This window comes from Panthera onca, chromosome B3 (genome assembly GCF_046562875.1).
Source record: "Panthera onca isolate mPanOnc1 chromosome B3, mPanOnc1 haplotype 2, whole genome shotgun sequence".
Lineage (NCBI taxonomy): Eukaryota > Metazoa > Chordata > Mammalia > Carnivora > Felidae > Panthera > Panthera onca.
This window is the reverse complement of record NC_138344.1, coordinates 59431104-59455269: the sequence shown is the minus strand read 5'-3', so window position 1 is coordinate 59455269 and position 24166 is coordinate 59431104. Positions and strand designations below refer to the sequence as shown.

The following is a 24166-nucleotide window of genomic DNA, read 5'->3' as shown; positions in this document are numbered from 1 at the left end:
TGTTTTTCTCTGAAAGCACTTGTAAAGGCAATGACAACATAACCTTTTACCTTCGCTGTCATTGTTATTTTGTGTGTATGAGGAAAATTTTTTATTTTGGTCCAAGTAATACATGTACATCCACATTTAAGTCTTATAATTCCACACATGTATATATACATGTATACATATATACACACACACACAAAGATAATTCCATATGTACACACACAGATACTCAGAAACAAACCAAAACACCCAGCAGTTTTCTGCCACATACTTCTCTGTGATTGTTGCTGCCCAATAGCCAAATTGCACTTTCAGCCGTTTTAGTTTTTATTCCCTCCATGTTATCCATTGACTTAACATGGAAGATGAAGACTTGTTTCATTCACACTATGCCTTATGCACATGTGCCTACCCACTCCTTTCCCTTCTCATCTCCTTATTAGGTACAGCCCAAGCTCTATCAGAGTTGTAGGAAGGAATTCTAATGGCTTCATATGTATATATATTTTTTTCATGAAACATTTCCTGGGGCCCTTCGTCTTTCTACTTCATTCTGGACAGCTTAAACCTTTTTTAGCCTTTCTTTTTACCATTTTCCTTTGAATTTCTTTTATCTCTTCTCTACTGGAAGTTCTGCATCCTGGATTCTGTCTTGGGTCTTTCTTTTTTTAGAGTATTCTTCCATTTTGGTGAAATGCTGCTTATAGTAGCTTCCTGAGAAAAGGTGTATGAGAGGTAGTTTACATGTCTGAAAAATCTTCATGCTGTACATTTGATGCATTAACTGGATTTAGAATTGTAAGTTGAAAATAATTTTTCCTTAAAATTTTAAACACACTTTTCTATTGTCTTCCAGTTCCCCTCGATATTGGGACGTTAGTGTCATTCTGATTCTTGTGATTTTTTTTCAAACTTTTTAAAATCTCACTTATCTCAAGTGTTAAGAAATTTTGTGATAATGTGTATAGACTTTGATCTTTTTTCATTTGTTGTGCTGCATACTCATTGGGCCCTTTTAATCTGGAAACATGTCTTTAGTTTTGAGAAACTTTCTTATATCTCTAATAATTTTCTCTTCCATTTTTTCTGCTCGTCTTTTTTACCTCTATAACTATTAGTTGGATATCAGACCTGCAAGCTTGATTTTTTTATTGTCTTTTCTTCCCATGTGTTTATCTCATTTGTTATTGTTCTTTTTTTCTAAATTTTCTTAACCCTTTCAGTGAATTTAAAATGTTCTCTTACTGTTTTCTTGTTTTGTTTAATAAAAAGTTAACTTTGAGTAATAGTACAATTAATGCCCAGTAAGAAATAATTTGCTATTAAGTTACACTACTTGACTTCTGATATATCACTTGTTATCTAATCGAGAAGCCATACAGATATCTTGTGATTATCCCAAATTCAAACTCTTACACTCAGTGTCCAATGCAGCAAAGATTATGTGCCATTTGGTACGATAGCATGAAATGAATAGAACAGGTACAATTTGAAGGAAAGTATACATTTGAGAATTCAACACCTTGTTTTGTGAGGTGCTTTTGCTATGGATCATGCAAAGTAACAGAATTTTTTTGGTGTAATTTCATAGGATGAATTTTCAGGATTGTCACCATATGAAAGGAAGAGACTGAAGAACATATCAGAAAATGCAAACTTTTTTGCTTCTCTTCAGTTGTCTGCGGTTTGTGTGGAATTTCTTTTTTTTTTTTTTTATTTAAAAATTTTTTAATGTTTTATTTTATTTTTGAAAGAGAGAGACAGAGTGTGAGGAGGGGAGGGGCAGAGAAAGAGGGAGACACAGAATCTCAAGCAGGCTCCAGGCTCCAAGCTGTCAGCACAGAGCCCGATGCAAGGCTCAAACTCACGAACTGGGAGATCATGACCTAAGATGCTTAACCGACTGAGCCACCCAGGCCCTCTTGGAATTTCTAATTAAAAGCAAGATGCCATTCTTGCCAGTAGGTCAATAAAATACTGGTAGTATCAGGTTTCATAGTGTCAGATAAGGGAGGGTAAAATTAGGAGCAAGTTTTGCACTTAATAGGAAGTGGTTACCATATTTTATTCATTTTAAGACTTTTTAAAAAAATTTTAATGTTTTTGAAATTGGCATCTGGAAACTATTACTGGCAGCTCTCTCCCCTGCCCCACTGTTGTTGGTACATAAAATAATGGTGTCTTATGAGTGGTTGTCTTGGATTCAGAGGAATAGGGTATGTTCTGAGTGATTGCTTTACCTAAAGGATAAGGGAGATGTAGGAGGAATAAATTGAGGGATGTGTGGTATGGGAGTGAAAGGACAAGCTTTTTATTTTTATTTTTTTAAATCTTTAGCTTTAAGAATAGGTGGAAATATGCTTTGTATAGTGAGTTTTTTAAGTTTTATTTATTTATTTATTTATTTATTTATTTATTTATTTATTTATTTTGAGAAAGAGGCGCAAGTAGGTGAGGGGCAGAGAGAGAGGTGAGAGAGGGAATCCCACAGAGCCCAACATGGGGCTTGATCCCATGAATGGTGCCATCATGACCTGAGCTGAAATCAAGAGCCAGGCGCTTGACCAACTGAGCCTCCCAGGTGCCCCAGTATACTGTGAGCTTTAAGGATAAATGGTCAAGATAATATGCTAATGTTTTATAATCATCATGACTAAAGGTATAATTTACATTATGTCTTCACACTGGGGGTAAAACTTTGGTGTATGAGAGAATAGCTCTTTATTATTATTATTTTTTAGTAAAAAAAATTTTTTTTAACATTTATTTATTGAGACACAGAGACAGAGTGTGAGCGGGGAGGGGCAGAGAGAGAGGGAGACACAGAATCTGAAGCAGGCTATAGGCTCTGAGCTATCAGTGCAGAGCCCAATGTGGAGCTCAAACCCACAAACCATGAGATCATGATCTGAACCAGGAGATCATGATCTGAGCCGAAGTGGATGCTTAACCCACTGAGCCACCCAGGTGCCCCGAGGGTAGCTCTTTAGAAGGGTCTTTAGGAGGGCCTATGACATTTTCCTCCAAAAGATAGCAAGCTGTTAGCTTTATTAAATTATTATTTGAATTCTCTCACTACACATTCCCAAACATTTGGTATGTGTTTGTAACTTGAGGGAAGGGAGGGTGACTTAAATAAGGGACTAAATTGTTTAGTCATTAAAAGTTGAAAATTAATCAGAAACTTAGACACAGTATCTCTGATTTTGACTTTAGTAAACAGAAATTATGTTTTAATTTATAGAAGCATAACATCACTTTTCTGGAAAATATCAAAATAGGATTGCCTATAGTAGAAGTTAAACCTTTTAATTTACAGTAGTATATTTGGTGAAATGTTTAATGTTTAATCATGTAAACTCATTAGCAACTTGGTCTCAGGTATCAGAATGTCAGTACTTTAGACAGTATTATTTACTTGCCTTTATTATTAATAGTATATTTGTCTCCTGTCTTACCAAGAGCAGGTATCCTATCTTGAGGAACTTTATTTCCTGTATAGATCTTACTTTAGTGTCAATAAAGCAGCATACTTAATAATTTATAAGGTAGTATCTTTATATGTGTGTTTTGTGTATTTTGCAGTCAGCTGCAAGGCTCCGTGAAATGATAAAAAAGAGACAGCCTCCTGAATCCAAAAGGTAAAAGATTTGGTTTATAATGCCTACACCCTGATGTATTGTTGAGTTATTTATAATTTGAAAAAACAGTTACCATAGTAAAATAAGTAATAGATCAGAAACTATAATCTTAAAACTGTTGTTCCACATCTTCACAAGCATTTGGTAGTGTCAGTGTTCTGGATTTTGGCTATTCTAATAGGTGTGTATTGGTATCTCGTTGTTTTAATTTGTTTTTCCCTGATGACATGTTGTAGAGCATCTTTTCATATGCTTCTTGCTATCTATATATTACTTTGGTGAGCTGTATTTTATGATCTTTGGCACCCCCCCCTTTTTTTTTTTTTAACATTTATTCATTTTTGAGAGTGAGAGAGACAGAGCATGAGTGGGGGAGGAGCAGAGAGCGAGGGAGACACAGAATCCGAAGCAGGCTCCATGCTCTGAGCTGTCAGCACAGGGCCCCCCTGTGGGGCTTGAACTCACAGACTGTGAGATCATGACCTGAGCCGAAGTCAGACGCCCAACTGACTGAGCCACCCAGGCGCCCTCTTTGGCCCATTTTTAATAGAGTTGTTTGTTTTTATTGATGAATTTGAGAGTTCTTTGCATATTTTGGATAACAGTCCTTTATCAGAAGTGTCTTTTGCAGATATTTTCTCTGGCTTGTCTTCTCATTCTCTTGATGATGTCTTTTGCAGAGTGGAAGTTTTTAATTTTAATGAAGTTTACTTTATAATTTTTTCTTCCATGGATTGTGTCTTTGGTGTTATATCTAAAAAACCATTCCCATTCCCAGGGTCACCTAGGTTTTCTCCTGTTGTCTTCTACAAGTTTTATAGTTCTGTGTTTTACATTAGATTTGTAATCCATTTTGAGTTAATTGTGTGAAGGGTGTAAAGGTTGTGTCTAGATTCATTGTTTTGCATTTGGTTGTCCATTCGTTCTAGCACCATTTGTTGAAAAGACTATTTTTGCTCCATTATCTTGCCTTTGCTCCTTTGTGTAAGATCAGTTGACTCCCTATTCTGTTCCATTGATTCGTATATTCTTCGTCAGTACCATACTGCCTTTAAAAATTTTTTTTAATGTTTATTTTTATTTTTGAGACAGAGAGAGACAGAGCATGAGTGGGGGAGGGCCATAGAGAGAGGGAAACACAGAATCAGAAGCAGGCTCCAAGCTCTGAGCTGTCAGCACAGAGCCCAACGCGGGGCATGAACCCACAAACCGTGAGATCATGACCCTGAGCTGAAGTTGGATGCTTAACCGACTGACCTACCCAGGCGCCCCGACATTCTGGGATTAAAAAAATTTTTTTTAATTTATTTTGGAGGGGGGGTGAGGGTAGGGGCAGAGAGAGGAGAGAGAAAGAATCCAAGCAGGCTTCGTGCTGTCAGCACAGAGCCTGACTAGGGCTCTGACCCTCGAACCATGAGATCACAACCTGAACCGAAATCAAGAGTCAGACACTTACTGACTGAGCCACTCAGGCACCCCAACTTGCTGGGATTTTGATTGAGATTGCATTGAATTTATACATTAAGTTGGAAAGAACTGGCATTTTGACAATATTGAGTCTTTCATGGGATATCTCTCCATTTATTTAGTTCTTTGAGAGGTGTCTGGCTGGCTCAGTTGATAGAGCATATGACTGTTGATCTCAGGGTTGTGAGTTTGAGCCCTATATTGGGTGTGGAGCCTACTTAACATACAAAAATAATTTAGTTCTTTGATTTTGTTCATGAGAGTTTTGTAGTGTACTTCATATAGATCTTGGAAATATTTTTGTTTGATTGATTTATTTTATTAGATTTAAACCTAAGTATTTCATTGTATGGGTACTTATGTAAATGATATTCTATTTTTAACTTCAAATTTCATTTGTTTATTGGTGGTATATAGGAAAGAAATTAACTTTCATATATTAACCTTGTATCCTACCACCTTGCTATAATCACTTATGAAGTTCCAGGAGTTTTTTTGTTCATTTTTTAGAATTTTCCACATAGACTATCATGTAGCAAATAGTAATTTTTTTTTTTTTTTTTTTTTTTTTTTTTTTACTTAATAGATTATTAGTTTATTATAAAAGGATATAACTTAGGACAGCTAAAGGAAATGCTGCATAGGGCAAGGCATGGGGAAATGGCAGGAAGCTTCCATGTCCTCTCAGAGTGTGGTACTCTCCCAGCACATCCATGTGTTCACCAACCTGGAAACTCCTTTTTTCTATAGAATTTTACCTTCAAAGTTTATTTATTCTGAGAGAGAGAGAGGGAGTGTGCGTGCATTCATGAGCAGGGGAGGGGCAGAGAGAGAGAGAGGAAGAGAGAATCCCAAGCAGGCTCCACACTATTAGCACACAGCCTGACACAGGGCTCAAACCCATGAATGGTGAGATGGTGACCTGAGCCGAAATGGCTTAATTGACTGAGCCATCCAGGTGCCCCCAACTTTGAAACTCTCGAACAAATATGGTTTTATTTTTCTCTTCCAAATCTGCATTCCATTTATTTCCTTTTCTTGTCTTACTGCATTAGCTAGAACTTCCAGCATAGTGTTGAAAAGGAAGGATAAAATAGTGTTGAAAAGGAATGGTAAAAGAGGACATCTGTGCCAGTACCTGACCTTGGTGGGAAAGCTTGTCATTTCTCACTATTTAAGTATGACATTAGCTGTAGTTTTTTTGTAGATATTCTATCGAGAAAGTTCCCTTCTACTGAGCTTTTTTTATCGTTAATTAAAAAATGTGTTATATTTAGTGTTATATTTAGTCAAATGCATATTCTGCATTTGTTGATAGGATCATGTGATTTTGCTTTTTTAAAAAGCCTGTTGATGTGATGGATTGCATTGAATGATTTTAATTAGATTATGTTAATTGATTTTTGAGTGTTGAACTAGTCTTGCATGCTTGAGATATATCCCATTTGGTTGTGGTGCATAATACTTTTTATGCATTGTTGGTTTCAATTCACTAATTTTTTTGTGGGTTTTGCATCTGCTCATGAGGGATATTGGTCTGTATTTTTTGTTTTATAATATTGTCTTGGTTTTGGTATTAGGATAATGCTGGCCTCACAGAATGAAATAGGTAGAATTCTCTCTGCTTCTGTCCTCTATTTTTTTTAAGTTTTATTTATTTATTTTGAGCGAGAGAGTGCACACAAGGGAGGAGGGGCAGAGAGAAGGAGAGACAGAATACCCAACAGGCTCCACTCCATCAGCACAGAGCCCAGTGTGGGTCTCGAACTCACGAACTGTGAGATCATGACCTGAACCTAGATTGTGAATCAGACACTTAACTGACTGTGCCACCCAGGTGTCCCTCTCCATCTATCCTCTAAAAGAAATTGTAGAGAATTGGTACAATTTCTTTCTTAAATGTTTGGTAGAATACATCAGTGAACCCATGTCCGCATTGTGCTTTCTGCTTTGGAAGGTTATTATTGATTTAAATTCTTTAATAATTTCGATTATCTATTTCTAATTCAGATTGTGAGTTTAGCAATTGTGTCTTTCAAAGAATTCTCCATTTCATCTAGGTTATCAAATATGTGGGCATAAGAATTTTTCACATTATTTCTTCATTATCTTTTTAATGTCCATAGGATCTGTAGTAAGATACATCTTTCATTTCTGGTATTGGTAACTTTTTTTCTTAGTTAACTTTGCTAGAGGCTTATTGATTTTATTGGTCTTTTGAAAGAACTGGCTTTGGTTTTGTTGATACTTCCCCCTCCCCCGATGATTTCCTGTTTTTAATTTTATTGATATGCTCAACTTTTATTATTTTCTTTTGCTTACTTTAGATTAATTTGCTCTTTTTCTAGTTTCTTGAGTTGGAAACTTAGATTATTGAATTTTTGACCTTCTTTCCTAATATGTACATTCAGTGTTATAAATTTCCCTCTAAGCACTGCTTTCCCTGCATACCACAAATTTTGTTAGATGGTGTTTTCATTTTCATTTAGTAAAAAGTGTTTTTTATGCTCTCTTGAGATTTCTTCTTTGACCTATGTGTTATTTAGAAGTGTGTTTACTCTCTATGTATTTTGGGATTTTTCAAGTATCCTTCTCTTACTGATTTCTAGTTTAATTACATTATATTCTGAGAGCAAATGTATGATTTTTTTCTTCTTTTTTAAAAAATGATTTCTATTAAATTTGTTAAGCTGTGTCTTATGGTCTAGAATGTAGTCTACCTTGGTGAATGTTCCATCTGAGCTTGAGAAAAATGTGTATTCTGTTTTTGAATGAACTAGTCTATAGATGTTGATTATGTCTAGGTGATGGATGGTGTGTTGAGTTCAACTATGCCCTTGCTGATTGGCTGCCTGCTAGATCTCTCCATTTCTGATAGGGGAGTGTTGAAGTTGCCAACAGCTAACATAGTAGAATTATCTATTTGGTTTTTTTTTTTTTTTAAGTTTATTTATTTTGAAAAAGAGAGAGAGAGAGAGTGTGTGCATGCACACATGCAAGTGAAGGAGGGGCAGAGAGAGAGGGTGAGAGAGAATCCCAAGCAGACTCCATGCTGTGAGCATGGAGGCTGAGCAGGGCTTGATCTCACAAACTGTGAGATCATGATCTGAGCCAAAACCAAGAGTCAGAAGATTAACTGACTGAGCCACCCAGGTGCCCCAAGTTACCTATTTCTTTTTGCAGTTCTGTTTCATAGTTTGATACTCTGTTATTAGGTACATTATGTTTGTTAGCTTGGAGATTTGACCCTTTTATCATTATGTAATGCCCTTCTTTATCCCTTTATAACTTTCTTTGCTTTATCCCTTTATAACTTTCTTTGCTTTGAAGTCTTCTCTGTCTGAGGGTACCCGGGTGGCTCAGATGGCTAAGCACCTGACTTGGGCTTAGGTCATGATCTTGTGGTTCATGTGTTCGAGCCCTCCATCAGGCTCTGCGCTAACAGCTCAGAGCCTCCTTCAGATCCTCTTTCTCCCTCTCCCTCTGACCTCTGTGCACACTCTCTCTCTCAAAAATAAATAAACATAAAACAAAAAAAAATTGGAGTCTGCTCTGTCTGAAATTAATGTAGCCACTCTTGCTTTTGATTTGTGTTAGCATGGTATATTTTTCTCCATTCATTAACTTTTATTTTATTTTATTTTTTAAATTTAAATCTAAGTTAGTTAACATATAGTGTAATAATTTCAGGAATATAATTTAGTAATTCATCACTTACATGTATATAACACCCAGTGTTCACATCAAGTGCCCTCCTTAATGCCCATTGCCCATTTAGCCTATCCCCCCACCAACACCCCACCAGTAACCCTCAGTTTGTTCTCTGCGTTTAAGAGTCCATTATGGTTTGTCTTCATATCTGTTTTTATCTTATTTTTGCTTCCCTTCCCCTATGTTCATCTGTTGTGTTTCTCAAATTCCACTTATGAGTGAAATCATATAATACCTGTCTTTGACTGATTTATTTCGCTTAGCATAATATACTCTAGTTCCATCCACATTGTTGCAGATGGTAAGATTTCATTCTTTTTGATTGCTGAGTAATATCCCATCATATCTATGTATGTATTTTGTGTGTGTAAACATTGGGGTGCATGTGCCCTTTTGAATCAGCATTTTTGTATTCTTTGGACAAATACCTAGTAGTGCAATTGCTGGGTCATAGGGTAGTTCTATTTTTAATTTTTTGAGGAACCTCCATATTTTTTACCAGAGTGGCTGTGCCAGTTTGCATTCCCACCAGCAGTGCATAAGGGTTCCCCTTTCTCCCCATCCTTGTCAACATCTGTTGTTCCTGAGTTGTTAATTTCAGCCATTCTGACAGGTGTGAGGTGGTATCTCATTGTGGTGTTGATTTGTATTTCCCTGATGATGAGTGATGTTGAGCATCTTTTCATGTATCTGTTAGCCCTCTGGATGTCTTCTTTGGAAACATGTCTATTCATGTCTTTTGCCCATTTCTTCACTGGATTATTTGTTTTTTGGGTGTTGAGTTTGATAGGTTCTTTATAGATTTTGGATGCTAACCCTTTATCTGATATGTCATTCTCCCATTCTGTCAGTTGCCTTTTAGTTTTGCTGATTGTTTCCTTTGCTATGCAGAAGCTTTTTATCTTGATGAGGTCCCAATAGTTCATTTTTGCTTTTGTTTCCCTTGCCTCTGGAGACATGTCAAGTAAGAGGTTGTTGCAGCCAAGGCCAAAGAGGTTGTTGTTTGTTTTCTCCTCCAGGATTTTGATGGCTTCCTTACGTTTAGGTCTTTTATCCATTTTGAGTTTATTTTTGTGTATGGTGTAAGAAAGTGGTCCAGGTTCATTCTTCTGCCTGTCGCTGTCCAGTTTCCCCAACACGATTTGCTGAAGAGACTGTCTTTTTCCATTGGATATTCTTTCCTGCTTTGTCAAAGATTAGTTGGCCATACGTTTGTCCATTTCTGGGTTTTTTATTCCTTTTTTTTTTTTTCCTGATGTTTTATTCATTTTCTATGAGAGAGATAGAGAGACACACAGAGTGCAAGTAGGGGAGGGGCAGAGAGACAGGGAGACACAGAATCCGAAGCAGGCTCCAGGCTCTGAGCTGTCAGCACAGAACCTGGTGCGGGACTCGAACTCACAAACCGTGAGATCATGACCTGAGCCGAAGTTGGACACCCAACCAACTGAGCCACCCAGGCACCCCTGAGTTTTCTGTTCTGTTCCATTGATCTATTTGTCTGTTTTTGTGCCAGTACCATACTGTCTTGATGATTACAGCTTTGTAATACAGCTTGAAGTCTGGAATTGTGATGCCTCCAGCTTTGGTTTTCTTTTTCTTTTTTTATTAAAAAATTTTAAAATGTTTTATTATTTATTTTAGAGAGAGAGAGGCAGAGGTATGGGTGGGGGAGTGGCAGAGAGAGGGAAACACAGAATCCGAAGCAGCTCCAGGCTCCTAGCTGTCAGCACAGACCCTGACGTGGGCCTTGAACTCACAAACCGCAAGATCATGACCTGAGCCAAAGCCGGACTCTCAACTGACTGAGCCACCCAGGTGCTCCTGGGGTTCTTTTTCAACATGGCTATTTGGGTTCTTTTCTGGTTTCATACAAATTTTAGAATTGTTTGTTCTAACTGTGAAGAATGCTGGTGTTATTTTGATAAGGATTGCTCCATTCCTTTACTTTTAATATTTATGTGTTTTTATATTTAAAGTGGGTTTCTTATAGACAACATAAGTTTGAGTATTGTGTTTGATCCACTCTGACAGTCTCTTTTAATTGGTGCATTTAGACCATTGATGTTCAAAGTGAGTATTGATATATTTGGATTAATATCTATCATATTTGTTAATGTTTACTACTTATTGCCCTTGTTTTTTTCCCCCTATTTTTGTCTCCACTATTTTTCTGCCCTTTATGGTTTTAATTGAACATTTTGTATGATGCCATTTTCTCTTGTTTCTTAGTGTATCAGTTACAATTTTTTTTTACTGTTTTTTTTTTTGTTAGTGATTGCCCTGGAGTTTACAGTATAATCTACAACTAATTCACTTCCATTAGAAATTTTTATTTTATTTTATATATAGAGAGAGTGGGGCAAAAGGAGGGGGGGAAGAGAGAGAAAGAAAATCCCAAGCAGGCTTCACATTTATCACAGAGCCTGACACAGGGGGCTTGATCCCACAACCCTGGGATCATGACCTGAGCTGAAATCAAGAGTCAGACACTCAACTGACTGAGCCACCCCGGCACCCCCCAAGTCCATTAAAAATTTTTTTTTTTTAGTTTATTTATTCTGAGAGAGGGAGAGGGAGGGACAGAGTGAGGGAGAGGAGAATGAAAAGCAGGATCCACACTGACAGTGCATAGCCCGACTTGGGGCTTGAACTCGTGAACCGTGAGATCATGACCTGAGCCAAAATCAAGAGTTGGACCCTTAACTGAGTGAGCCACCCAGTTGCCCCAGCCACCCATTTTCAATTAACAGTATATCACTTCTTGGGGCTCCTGGGTGGCTCAGTCGGTTGGGCGTCCGACTTCGGCTCAGGTCACGATCTCACTGTCCATGGGTTCGAGCCCCACGTCGGGCTCTGTGCTGACTGCTCACAGCCTGGAGTCTGTTTTGGATTCTGTGTCTCCCTCTCTCTCTGACCCTCCCCCGTTCATGCTCTGTCTCTGTCTCAAAAATAAATAAATGTTAAAAAAAAAATTAAAAAAAAAACAGTATATCACTTCAGGGTGTGAGTGAGGTATAGTATGAGCACCTTATAATAATAAAATAATCCTAATTCTTCCCTCTTGTCCCTTGTATCATTGCTGTCATTCATTTCACATGTATAAGCATACATAAGTATATATACATGTTGGTATACCAACACACAAGATATATACATAAGGGTACATAACTAAACACATTGTTGCTATTGTTATTTTGAGCTAGCTGTTACTAATTAAGAATGAGAAAAATAAAATTTTTTTTTTACCTTATTCATTCTTTGATCCTCCTTTTGGTGGATCTGATTTTCAGATCTGTTTTTCTTCTCTCTAAAGAAATTTTTTTTAATGTTTATGTTTTATATTTGAGAGAGAGAGAGTGCAAATGAGGGAGGGGCAGAGAGAGAAGGAGACGGAACCTGAACAGGTTCTAGGGTCCTAGCTGTCAGCACAGAGCCTGACGTGGGGTTTCAACTCATGACCAGTGAGATCATGACCTGAGTCGAAGTCAGATGCTTAACTGACTGAGCCACCCAGGTGCCTATAAAGAACTTTTTTTAACCTTTTTTGTAAGGCATGTGTACTGGCAACAAATTCTTTTAATTTTTTTTTAAAGTTTATTTATTTATTTTGAGAAAGAGAGAGAGGGAGAAGGAGTGGGGGGAGGGAGGGAGAGGGAGAGACAATCCCAAAGTAGGCTGTGTGCTGTCAGTGCAGAGCCCAATGCAGGGTTCAATCTCACAAACCATGAGATCATGACCTGAGCCGAAATCAAGAGTCAGACACTTAACCAACTGAGCCACCCAGGTGCCCCAGTTTTTTAAAAGTAAGCTCTATACCCAATGTGGGGCTTGAGCTCAATGTATTTATACCCTCAATGTGAAGCTTGAACTCATGACTCCAAGATCAAGAGTTGTATGCTCTACCCACTGAGATAGCCAGGTGCTCCTCTCAACCCTTAAGATATTTTACTCTACTCACTTGATTGCATAGTTTACTGGAGTATGGGTGTAGTTCTTATCTTTGGCTATAGGTAAGATGTTTTTTTCCTTCTGGCTTCTTTCAGGATTTTTTCTTTCTCTTTGATTTTCCATAGTTTGGAAATGAATTCCTTAGGTGTAGTTTTTGGGGGGCATTTATCTTGCTTGATGTACTCTGAGCTTCCTGGATCTGTTACTTGATGTCTGACATTAATTTGGGGAATTCTCGGTTACTATTTTGTCAAATATCATTTGTTTTTCTCTATTTCTTATCCTTCTGGTATTCCCATTATGTGTATGTTGCACCTTTTGTAATTATCCCATAGTCCTTGGATATTCTGTTCAGTTTTTTTTTTCATTATTTCTTCTCCCTGCTTTTTAGTTTTGGAGGTTCCTGTTGAAATACCTCACGCTCAGAGATTCTTTCCTCAGCCATGTCTTGTCTACTAATGAGCTCATCAAAGGCACACTTCATTTCTTTTAGCGTTTTTGATCTCTAGCATTTCTTTTGGTTCTTTCTTAGGATTTCCATCTCTCTTCTTACATTGCCTATCTTGCATGGTGTTTTTTTTTTTTTTTTTTTTTTTTTTTTTTTATGTGTTAGAGCTCTTAGTATATCAATCATAGTTGTTTTAAATTCCTGTTCAGATAATTCCAACATTCCTGCCATATATGGCTCTGAAGCTTGCTCTATCTCTTTAAATTATGTTGTTTTTCATTGTGCCTTGTGATTTTTTCTTGATAGCTGGACATGATATGATGTATGAGGAAAAAGGAAGTTTGTAAATTAGTCATTAGTAATGCGTGAGAGGGGAGAGAAAGCATTCTGTAGTCCTGTGATTAGATCTCAGTCATTTAGCACACCTGTATCTCTTAACAGTGAACTTCACAAGTGTTTTAGTTTGTTTCCTCCCCCCATCCCACCTTGGTTGGGAGAAGATGCTAAAAGTGGGCAGGAGTTGGGTATTTCCTTTCTCTCAGGGTAGACTCTGATAATACTCCAGCAGGTTAGGCTCTGGTTAACTTGTTCTCCTAAGGGCAGGAGTATTTCAGAGTAGTTCTTTTTCCCTTCCCCTTCTGGGAAGCATGAGGAGATTTTTCTCATATTTACTGAAGACCTAGTCAAGCTCCTGGATGTAAATCTCTCAAAATAGTGGGGGTGGTCTCCCTTGAAGGTATTTTTTAAGTCTGAATTTTTAAAGAATTGCTTCACAGTAAAATTGAGAGAAAGGTACAAAGATTTCCCATATATTCTTCTGCTCCCACACGTGCATAAACTCTCCCATTATCAACATCATTCAGCGGAGTGGTACATTTGTTACCAAGGATGAATCTACACTGATACATTATAATTACCTAAAGTCCATTGTTTGTCTTACAATTCACTCATGGTTTTGGACATTGTATGGGTTTGTACAAACGTATAACGACATATCCATCTTTATAATACACACACACACACACACACACACACACACACACATATCTTTTAAAGTTTATCCATTCATTCTGAGAGGAGAGAGTCATGCAAGTGGGGAAGGGGCAGAGAGAGAGAGAGAATCCCAAGCAAGATCATGATATGCAAGATATGCAAGTTCAAACTCACGAACTGCAAGATCATGACCTGAGCCAAAGTCGGATGCTTAACTGACTGAGTCACACAGGTGCCCCAATATATAGAGTATTTTTACTACTTGTGTTCTCTTTATTCATCACCTTACCACCCTCAAATGTGGCAGTTATGAATCTTTTTGTCTCTGTAGTTTTGCCTTTAACAGAATGTGGTGTATTTGGGATCATACAGTATGTAGCTTTTCAGATTGACTTCTTTCTCTTAGTATTATGCAATTAGTTTTCCTCCATGTCTTTTCATGGCTTGATAGTTGATTTCTTTTTTTGTGCTGAATAATATTCCATTGTCTGGATGTGTTGTAGTTTATTTGTTCAATTAGTGGAGAACATCTTGGCTGCTTCCCAGTTTTGACTGTTCTGAATAAAGCTTCTATAAAGACTCATGTGCAGGTTTTTGTCCACACTGAGCCCCCATCAATTGGGCAATTACAGTTCAGGTTTTCCTACCTTTGTACTGGTTCCCATTGTGGTTTCTGTTCTTGACTTTCTATTCCAGTAAGCCATGACTCCTTGTATTTCTCTGTCTCTCCAGTATTGAGGTCAGCAGTTTGCACTGTGTCCTTGCCTTGTAAGGAACCTAGAAGAGTTGTTGATTTTTTAATCTGTTCAGATTTTTACTTGAAAAGACAGAATGATGACTTTCAAGCTCCTTATATGTGGAAATTGAAACTGGAAGTTCTGAACTACTTTTTTAAAATGAAAAAATAGTGCATAAAAAAGGGTATTTATATGATTTTAAAAAGTAAACTGTTTGGACGGAAATGCAATGAAACATTTAAATCTCTTTTCCATTTTAGACCTTCGTTCTTCAGGCCTTCTCCCTAGAAGAAACCACTATTAATAGTTTCATGTATATTCTTCCATAGATAATCTTAGCATGTAAAAATGTATGTGTGTACATAACCTTTTTCTAAAAAAACAAATATGTTGAAGCATATTCAACATGTAGTGGACCTTGTTTTTGTTTCTTACGTCTTAACAGTTCATGTCATATCATCATGCAAAGATCTATTTTAATTTTCTTATGGTTGCATATTATTTTGTTAGAGATGTATGTTATAATTTATTTTAACACCTCTCACCTCCTCATGATGAACATCTATGATTTTATTTAAAAGCATGAAAAGTCATAAGTGCCCAGTTGAAGTCATTGTAGTCATGTGCATACATCCTTGTAATGTGTGAGTGTATCTGTGACATACATTCCTAAAAGTTACCTCCTTAATATTAGTAAGTACATATAACTGTTTTATAACTTGAGTTTTTTCCCCACTCCCTTAGAAAAATGCCTAAGAAGAGAGAAAATGGGACTGGATGTAGAAGGTCAATGAGATTACTAAAAGTAGATCCTTCAGGAGTGTCATTACCAGCAACCCCAACCCAGCCGACATTAATAGCAGATGAAAATGTAAGAAAGTGCAAAAACAATATGTTACTCAATAAAATAGTGAAAAATTTGAAGTGTTTGAAACTAGATTAAAAAGTCATTAACTTATGTTCAATTTTTACTTAATTTAAAAAATGTTTATTTATTTTGAGAGGGAGAGAGAGAGTGTGAGTGGGAGGGAGGCAGAGAGAGAGAATCCCAAGCCAACTTTCACTGTCAGAGCTGTCTGTGCAGAGCCTGATGTGGGGCTGGATCTCATGAACTGTGAGATCATGACCTGAGCCTAAATCAAGAGTCAGATACTTAACCAACCAGGCACCCCCGTACTTCATTAATTTACTACTGCTGTTTATAGTTTAATGATTAAGATTTCAAAGTCATAAAAACTAGTTTGGATTCTATATTTCTGCAAGCTTACCTGCAGTGGAATTGTGGATAAATTACTTAACCTTTCTGAGCCCATTTCCCCATATTTAAAGTGGTAATAGTATAGAAACTTCAAAGGGGTGTTGAGGGGGTTAAGTGAAATAGTATCTGTAAAGTTTCTTCTGTTGTGTTAAGGGCTTAGTAAGTAATCAATAAATGGTAGTATTAATGTTATTAATAATAAATAATATGTTATAATAGTGATAGCCCTTTGCTGTGGTATAACTTTGTACTTTTAGTGAGTAGAAGGAGTTTTATTTACGAAGTTTATTGTCTAAATCAGATTATAATTATGTTTTTTATTCAAGAACACCTATGGTTTTTAATACTTTATATCTAAGTGCTTAATTCTAAATTGGAAGATAGCACTAATTAGACTGGTGCTTTGGGAGCTAATTGCAAATTAAGGTACTTGGGAAGAGTAGCTTTCCAATTTTCCTGAAGTTTCACTCATGATAAATGTATTTACATTGAACTCATTCCACACAGCTAAAGCAGAACTTTTGTGAAATGATACTTAAACTTGCTGCATGTGATGTATATTTTGTATTTTTGACTCTATTCTTTTGTCATTCATGAAAACATTGTTTGTTTTAACATATTGAAATGATTTCACCATCCATGGGTTACAACCTAGGATTTAAAAAAACACTGGCAGGGGCGCCTGGGTGGCTCAGTTGGTTAAGCATCCGACTTCGGCTCAGGTCATGATCTCATGGTCCGTGGGTTCGAGCCCCGCGTCGGGCTCTGTGCTGACAGCTCAGAGCCTGGAGCCTGTTCCAGATTCTGTGTCTCCCTCTTTCTCTGACCCTCCTCTGTTCATGCTCTCTCTCTGTCTCAGAAATAAATAAATGTTAAAAAAAAAATTAAAAAAAATAAATAAATAAAAATAAAAAAATAAAAAAACACTGGCAGGGTGCCTGGGTGGCTCTGTTGGTTGAGGGTCCAACTCTTGGTTTCAGTTCAGGTCATGATCTCATGGTTTGTAGGATTGAGCCCTGAATTGGGCTCTGCACTGACAGCGCAGTGCCTGCTTGGGATTCTCTCTCTCTCTCTCTCTGGACCTCCCCGCTCACGGGCACGCTTGAGTGTGCACGTTCTTTCTCTCTCTCTTTCAAAAATAAATAAATAAACTTAAAAAAACCCACTGGCATAGAATAATAACTGAGTAACAAATTGAACTGTTCTGAACCAATTCCTGTCAACTCCTCTTTTGGCAGTGTAACTTTGGACAAGGTAGCTTCTCTAAGTTTCATTATAATTTCTTTAAAATGTGGTATCTCATTCACTAGATTATTGTGAGTATTAAATGGGATAATATATATTATTAGCTTACAGGATACCTGGCAATCATTCATTGAACATTATTTTTGGATACTGTTGATGTGTCACCTATGTTGTTGGTATCAAAAGTAAAGTAGTGAAAAACATTCCAGGGCAGAGCAAGAGTCAATCGGCCTTTTTATTTCACATTTTATTCTTGATTTTCTTATTTTTTAAAACAGCCTTTGTTACCTCCTGGGCCTTTAGAAATGACTCCTGAAAATCGAGATGATGACAACGACCTGTTTAAAGGATTCCTACAGACTTGGGCAGAAGTGAGCAAGGTATCACTTGGGAGGGCTTATAGCTTTGAGAATTATCTGTTAAGGAAATTTCAGTATATATATTAACTTAGTACTTTGGTCTCTTTCATTGTTGCAGACAAGTATTAAGAATACTGAGAAGGAGTTATCTAGCATTAAAAAGTGAGTTGAAATGCCTTGTCTTTGTTTTATATTTTCTGAAATCTTTAAGTTAGACTATATACCATTACAGGAGGTTTTGAAAATGAGGTGGAAAAAATACCCATAATATTTCCACCTAACAACTGTTGTTTTTGTATGTTTCCTTTTAGGTATTGCCATATGTAATACCATTATGATATAAGCTTCATGAGTGCAGGGATTTTGTTTCAGTAACCAAAATGGTGCCTGGCACTTAATATGTATTCACTCATTGTTTAATAAATGAATGAATACACATACATTTTTAGTTTATTATGTTCTAATGTATATACACGTTTATATTCTGCTTTTTCTTTAACATAGTTACATTTATTAAAGTCTTTAAATTTATTGATTAATTGCATATTATTTAGTAGGTGGCATTTACTTAACCTCTTCTTCCTCTCCTGATATTTAGAATTCTTTTTTTTTTCTTTTTATTTAAAATTTATTTAATAAATATAGAGATAGACGGAGAGAGACAATCCCAACCAGGCTCTGCACTGTCAGTGCAGAGCCTGATGTAGGGCTCAGTCTCATAAATAGTGAGATCATGACCTGAGCCGAAATCAAGAATTGGATGCTTAACCGACTGAGCCACCCAGGTGCCCCTGGAATTATTTTCAATTTAGTTTTGTGTGTTTAGTTGTGTATTTAGTTATATATGTGCTTGTGTTTAAATGTGATAGTGTGTTAGTTCTTTAGGATAGATTCCAGAAGTGAGATTACTGAGTCAAATATTATGGACATACATTGCTGAATTGTTTTCTGAAATCTTTTTTTTTTTTTCTGAAAATTTTATATGAATTTACTCTGCCACTAGCACTATTAACGAATGTATATGTTTGACTAGCCTGCTACCTTTTATAAGTGAAGAATAGTATCCCATTTTTTAATTTGATTTCCTTGGTTACTAGGAGGTTAACTATTTATTTACTGTGTCTTTTTTCTTTTCTTTTTTTTTGAGTTATGTTTTAGTTATTTTCACTATTGATTGGCTTTACTTCTAAAATTTAATTGTTTTCTCAGCTATAAAGCCAATTTAAATGGCATGGTCATTAATGAAGATACTGTTCATAAAGTTACCAAAGGCCCAATACTCTCTGTGGCTCTCCACCCATCAGAAATTAGAACTTTGGTGGCAGCTGGGGCCAAATCTGGGCAAGTTGGACTTTGGGATTTGGTAAGTTATTATTAATTTTTTGAAGACAATAAAGTTTGACTGAAACAAATAGTCTACAGGAGAATAGCCTTAGAGCCATGTGTTTGTAGATGTTACTTGAGATTTATAGTTTTGTGCTTTGTGATTCCAGACATTAGAGATCTGGGGAGATTTTAGTTGGCTTTCTAGAACTTTAAAATTTTTAGTTTGAATATCACTAGTTACCAGGACATAAATTAACTGCCAGGAAACTCTGTCACGACTTTAATTTTTTTTTTTTTTTAACGTTTTTTTATTTATTTTTGAGACAGAGAGAGACAGAGCATGAACGGGGGAGGGGCAGAGAGAGAGGGAGACACAGAATCGGAAGCAGGCTCCAGGCTCTGAGCCACCAGCCCACAGCCTGACGCGGGGCTCGAACTCACAGACCGCGAGATCGTGACCTGAGCCGAAGTCAGACGCTTAACCGACTGAGCCACCCAGGCGCCCCAACGACTTTAAATGTATATATGAAAAAATCATACAAAGTTCTTAGTTTACTACTTATGTTTAAAATACAGTTTCCAAATGGGAAAAAGTATCTTTTCAGGGATATGCTTAGGATGATCCCATTCATTTTTTTATGAGTCACAGATACTGAATTCCACTCATTGTACGTATAATTCTGCACGGATTGCTTTTGATAGTTACAAAATTGAGAAAAGCCAAGTTAACGTTCTCTGAATTTATTTTTTAATTGGGAAAGTAGAACAAAGACCTGTTTCTTAACAGATTTTGTGAGAAGAAGAGAGAAATAAAAACCAAGTTCTCTCTTGTTTTGGGAGAAAAGGTACTTCCTTATTTTGATAAGGTGTGAATGAGGGTAGGAGGCAAAAGTATCTGGTAAATGAAATAGAAGAGAAGTGGGAAGAGGACTAAGAATAGTATAAGGTTGTACAAGCTAAGAGATGAGTTTTAAGGATTGGAGTTTGACAGGGCTTCTTGTAGAGAAGTTAAAAAGAATGAAAGCAGAGAAAAGGCCATTGGTTTTGAAAATGGGGTACCATTAGTGAGTTGAGAGAGTAGCTTCAACAAAGAGGTAAGGAACACAGACTTTGAGAGAATAAAAAATAATGGGGTAGTGGAAGAAATGAAAACAGTGGATAAATACCATTGGTAGAAGAACTTTGAAAAGGAAAAATAGAGAATTAGTATAGTCAAGTGAAGATCTTTTCAGGGTAGATCAATCTGTACAGAGTTGAAGATATGTAGAAAAGTCCCTTTGCCATGTCTTTCCTGGTGACTTCAAAATCTGTATTACTATGTCTCTATAGTCCGGTATCCTTTTTTTTTTTTTTTTTTTTTTTAATGTTTATTTTTGAGAGAGAGAGAGAGAGAGCGAGGGAGGGGCAGAGAGAGAGAGGGAGACACAGAATCTGAAGCAGGCTCCAGGCTCTGGTCTATCAGCACAGAGCCCATCACAGGGCTTGAACCTACAAGCCGTGAGATCATGACCTGAGCTGAAGTCAGACACTTAACCGACCGAGCCACACAGGTACCCCATATAGTCTGGTATCCTTAACAACTTTCTAAATTTCCCAGATCTTTGGCTGTGTCACATTAACAGCTTGAGCAAGTCTAAAACCTAGTACTTTTGCTGCCCTGTGCTCATGTCTCAACTCTCTAATTTTTTAAAAAAATTAACTTTATCAAAGTATAATTTAGATATTACAAAATTCACATATTTCAAAGTACAACTTAATGATTTAAAAAAATTGTTTTAATAGATATTTTTTAGAGAGTGAGAGACAGGGCACAAGCAGGGGAAGAGCAGAGAGAGAGGGAGATACAGAATCCGAAGCAGGCTCCAGGCTCTGAGCTGTCAGCACAGAGCCTGCTGTAGGGTTTGAACCCACGAACTGTGAGATCATGACCAGAGCCGAAGTCATGCTTAACCAATGGAGCCACCCAGGTGCCCCTAACCCAGTGATTTTTAATAGGTTTAGTGAGTTGTGTAACTTCACCCTCAAGCTTTAAAACATTTTTGTCATTCCTAGAAGATTCCTATTGGCTAATTACATTTAATCTCCCAGCTAATTACCCTTATACCCAGGGACATCTTCTTAAATTTGACCTTTTTGGACATGTCATATAAATAGAATCATACAATATGTGGTCTTTTATGTTGATTTCTTTCTCTTAGCATAATGTTTTCAAGGTTCATTTATGTTTTAGTATGTATCAGTATTTCATTCTTTTTTAATTGTTGGACAATACTCCATTGTTTGACTATACCACATTTTGTTGATTCATTTTATCACTTGATAGACATTTGGGTTGTTTCCACTTTTTGGCTATTCTGAATAATGCTAGTATAAACATTTGTGTACACATTTTTGTTTGGAAATGTGTTTTAATTTCTCTTGGGTAGATATCCAGGGACAGAGTTCTGGGTCATATGGCAACTAGTTAACATTTTGAGGAACTACCAAACTTCTTTCCAAACGATTGTATCATTTTATATTCCCACCAGCAATATGAGGGTTCCAATTTCCCCCCATGCTCAGCAATGTTTATTATTTTATGTCATTTTGATTATAGCCTTTCTGGTGGGTGTGAAGTGGTATCTCATTGTGGTTTTGATGCATATGACTAATGACTAATGTTGAGCCTCTTTTCATGCCATTTGGATATCTTTGATAAAATGGCTATTCAGATCTTTTATCAATTAAAAAAATTTTTTAATGTTTATTTTGAGAGAGAGAGACAGAGTGTGAGCGGGGGAGAGGTGCAGAGAGAGAGAGAGAGAGAGAGAGAGAGAGAGAGAATCCAAAGCGAGCTCCAGGCTCTGAGCTGTCAGCACAAAGCCTGACTTGGGGCTTGAATCCACGACCTGAGCTGAAGTCGGACACTCAACTGACTGAGCCACCCAGGTGTCCCTTTTATTAATGTTTTATTAGGTTGTTTGTCTTACTGAATTATGAGTTTGTAAATTCTAGATACAAATTCTTTATCAGATGTGTTTTGCAAATATTTCTGGTAGTTTTTGGCTTTTCTTCATTTCCTTTATGCTGTCTTTTGAAGTGCAAAAGATGATATCCAGTTTATGAAAAATTTTAAATGGATTGTGCTTTTGGTGTCATATTTAAGAATTCTTTCTCTAGCTTCAAGCCTTAAAGAGTTTTTCCTGTTTTTTTCTAAAAATTTTATAGTATGTGCTTTCACATTTAGTTTGGTGATTCATCTTGAGTTCTTTTTTTTTTAATATGAAATTTGTTGTCAAATTGGTTTCCATACAACACCCAGTGCTCATCCCAACAGGTGCCCTCCTCAATGCCCATGACCCACTGTCCCCTCCCTCCCACCCCCCATCAACCCTCAGTTTGTTCTCACTTTTTAAGAGTCTCTCATGGTTTTCCTCCTTCCCTCTCTGTAACTCTTTTTTTCCCCTTCCCCTCCCCCATGGTCTTCTGTTAAGTTTCTCAGGATCCACATAAGAGTGAAAACATATGGTATCTGTCTTTGTCTGTATGACTTATTTCACTTAGCATCACACTCTCCAGTTCCATCCACGTTGCTACAAAAGGCCATATTTCATTCTTTCTCATTGCCAAGTAGTATTCCATTGTATATATAAACCACAACTTCTTTATCCATTCATCAGTTGATGGACATTTAGGCTCTTTCTGTAATTTGGCTACTGTTGAAAGTGCTGCTGTAAAAATTGGGGTACAAGTGCTCCTGTGCATCAGCACTCCTATATCCCTTGGGTAAATTCCTAGCAGTGCTTATTGCTGGGTCATAGGGTAGATCTATTTTTAATTTTTTGAGGAACCTCCACACTGTTTTCCAGAGTGGTTGCACCAGTTTGCATTCCCAACAGTGCAAAAGAGTTCCCGTTTCTCCACATTCTCTCTAGCATCTCTAGTCTCCTGATTTGCTCATTTTAGCCACTCTGACTGGTGTGAGATGGTATTTGAGTTATTTTTTATATATGGTGTGAAGTAAGAGCCCAAGTTTACTTTTTTGTATATGAATATCCAGTTGTCATTTATTGAAAAGACTACCCTTTCCCCATTGAATTGCCTTGACACCCCCTGTTTTTCCTCTTAACTTTCTTTCAGATTCCTAGTTGCATCTAGAATCAAAAGTTGTTACCGTTTATTCAGTTACCCATTCACCCATTTATTCATTGTTCCCACATTTATTATTTTGTGCTGAGTAATATTCTAATGATTCCCCAGATATTAGATATTTGTGAGCAAAAATTGTCTCTGCCCTCTTACAGTTTAGAATTTAGTGGCAAATGCAGCATTAATGAAATAATGGCCAAATATGTAATTACATACTTGATAAGTGGAATGAATTATATAGTGTGTTTAATGGACTGAAGGAAAGTAGTGTTAATGACAGGGGGCTGGCCTAATTTGGAGGATCAGGGAAAGAAACCTTCCCTGAGGAACTGAGAATTGAGATGAGATTTGAAAGCTAAGTAGCAATAGACCAAGTAAAGAAAAGGGAAAGAATATTTCAGACAAGGGAACAGCATGTCAAGGACCTGCAGCAGGAGGAGGCCTATCTGATACTTTTAAAGACCTGAAAAATTGCTTGTGTAGCTGGAGCATAGACAGCAAAGGAATAGACACAAGGGATGAGTGGAATAGGATGAAGCTGTGGAGGTGGGTAGAGACCAGATCTATATATCTATATCTATATATCTATATCTATATCTATATCTATATCTATATCTATATCTATATCTATATCTATATCTGTATCTATCTATATCTTTGAATGAGATTTTTTTTAAGTTTATTTACTTGTTTTGAGAGAGAGAGAATCCCAGTCAGGCTCTACACTGTCAGCACAGAGCCTCAGACAGGGCTTGATCCTATGAACTCATGAACCATGAGATCATGACCTGAGCCAAATTTAAGAGTCGGATGCTTAAATGACTGATCCACCCAGGCACCCCAAGAATTTTGGTTTTTATCCTAAAAGCAATAGGAAGCCATTGAAGAGTTTTAAGCTGGGTCCTCACTCGTTC

General features: G+C 36.9%; 1 protein-coding gene across 4 annotated transcripts in view; it reads left to right on the top strand.

Moving 5' to 3' along the window:
• WDR76 (WD repeat domain 76) overlaps positions 1-24166 on the top strand; it is a 61732-nt gene that overhangs the window by 9727 nt on the left and 27839 nt on the right. For all 4 annotated transcript variants that reach the window (XM_060618715.3, XM_060618713.3, XM_060618718.3 and 1 more), the window contains 6 exons: positions 1580-1672; positions 3574-3629; positions 15681-15807; positions 17718-17819; positions 17917-17960; positions 19008-19161. In XM_060618715.3, coding sequence (XP_060474698.2) covers positions 1580-1672; positions 3574-3629; positions 15681-15807; positions 17718-17819; positions 17917-17960; positions 19008-19161 — 576 coding nt within the window. The remainder of the gene's footprint in view (positions 1-1579; positions 1673-3573; positions 3630-15680; positions 15808-17717; positions 17820-17916; positions 17961-19007; positions 19162-24166) is intronic.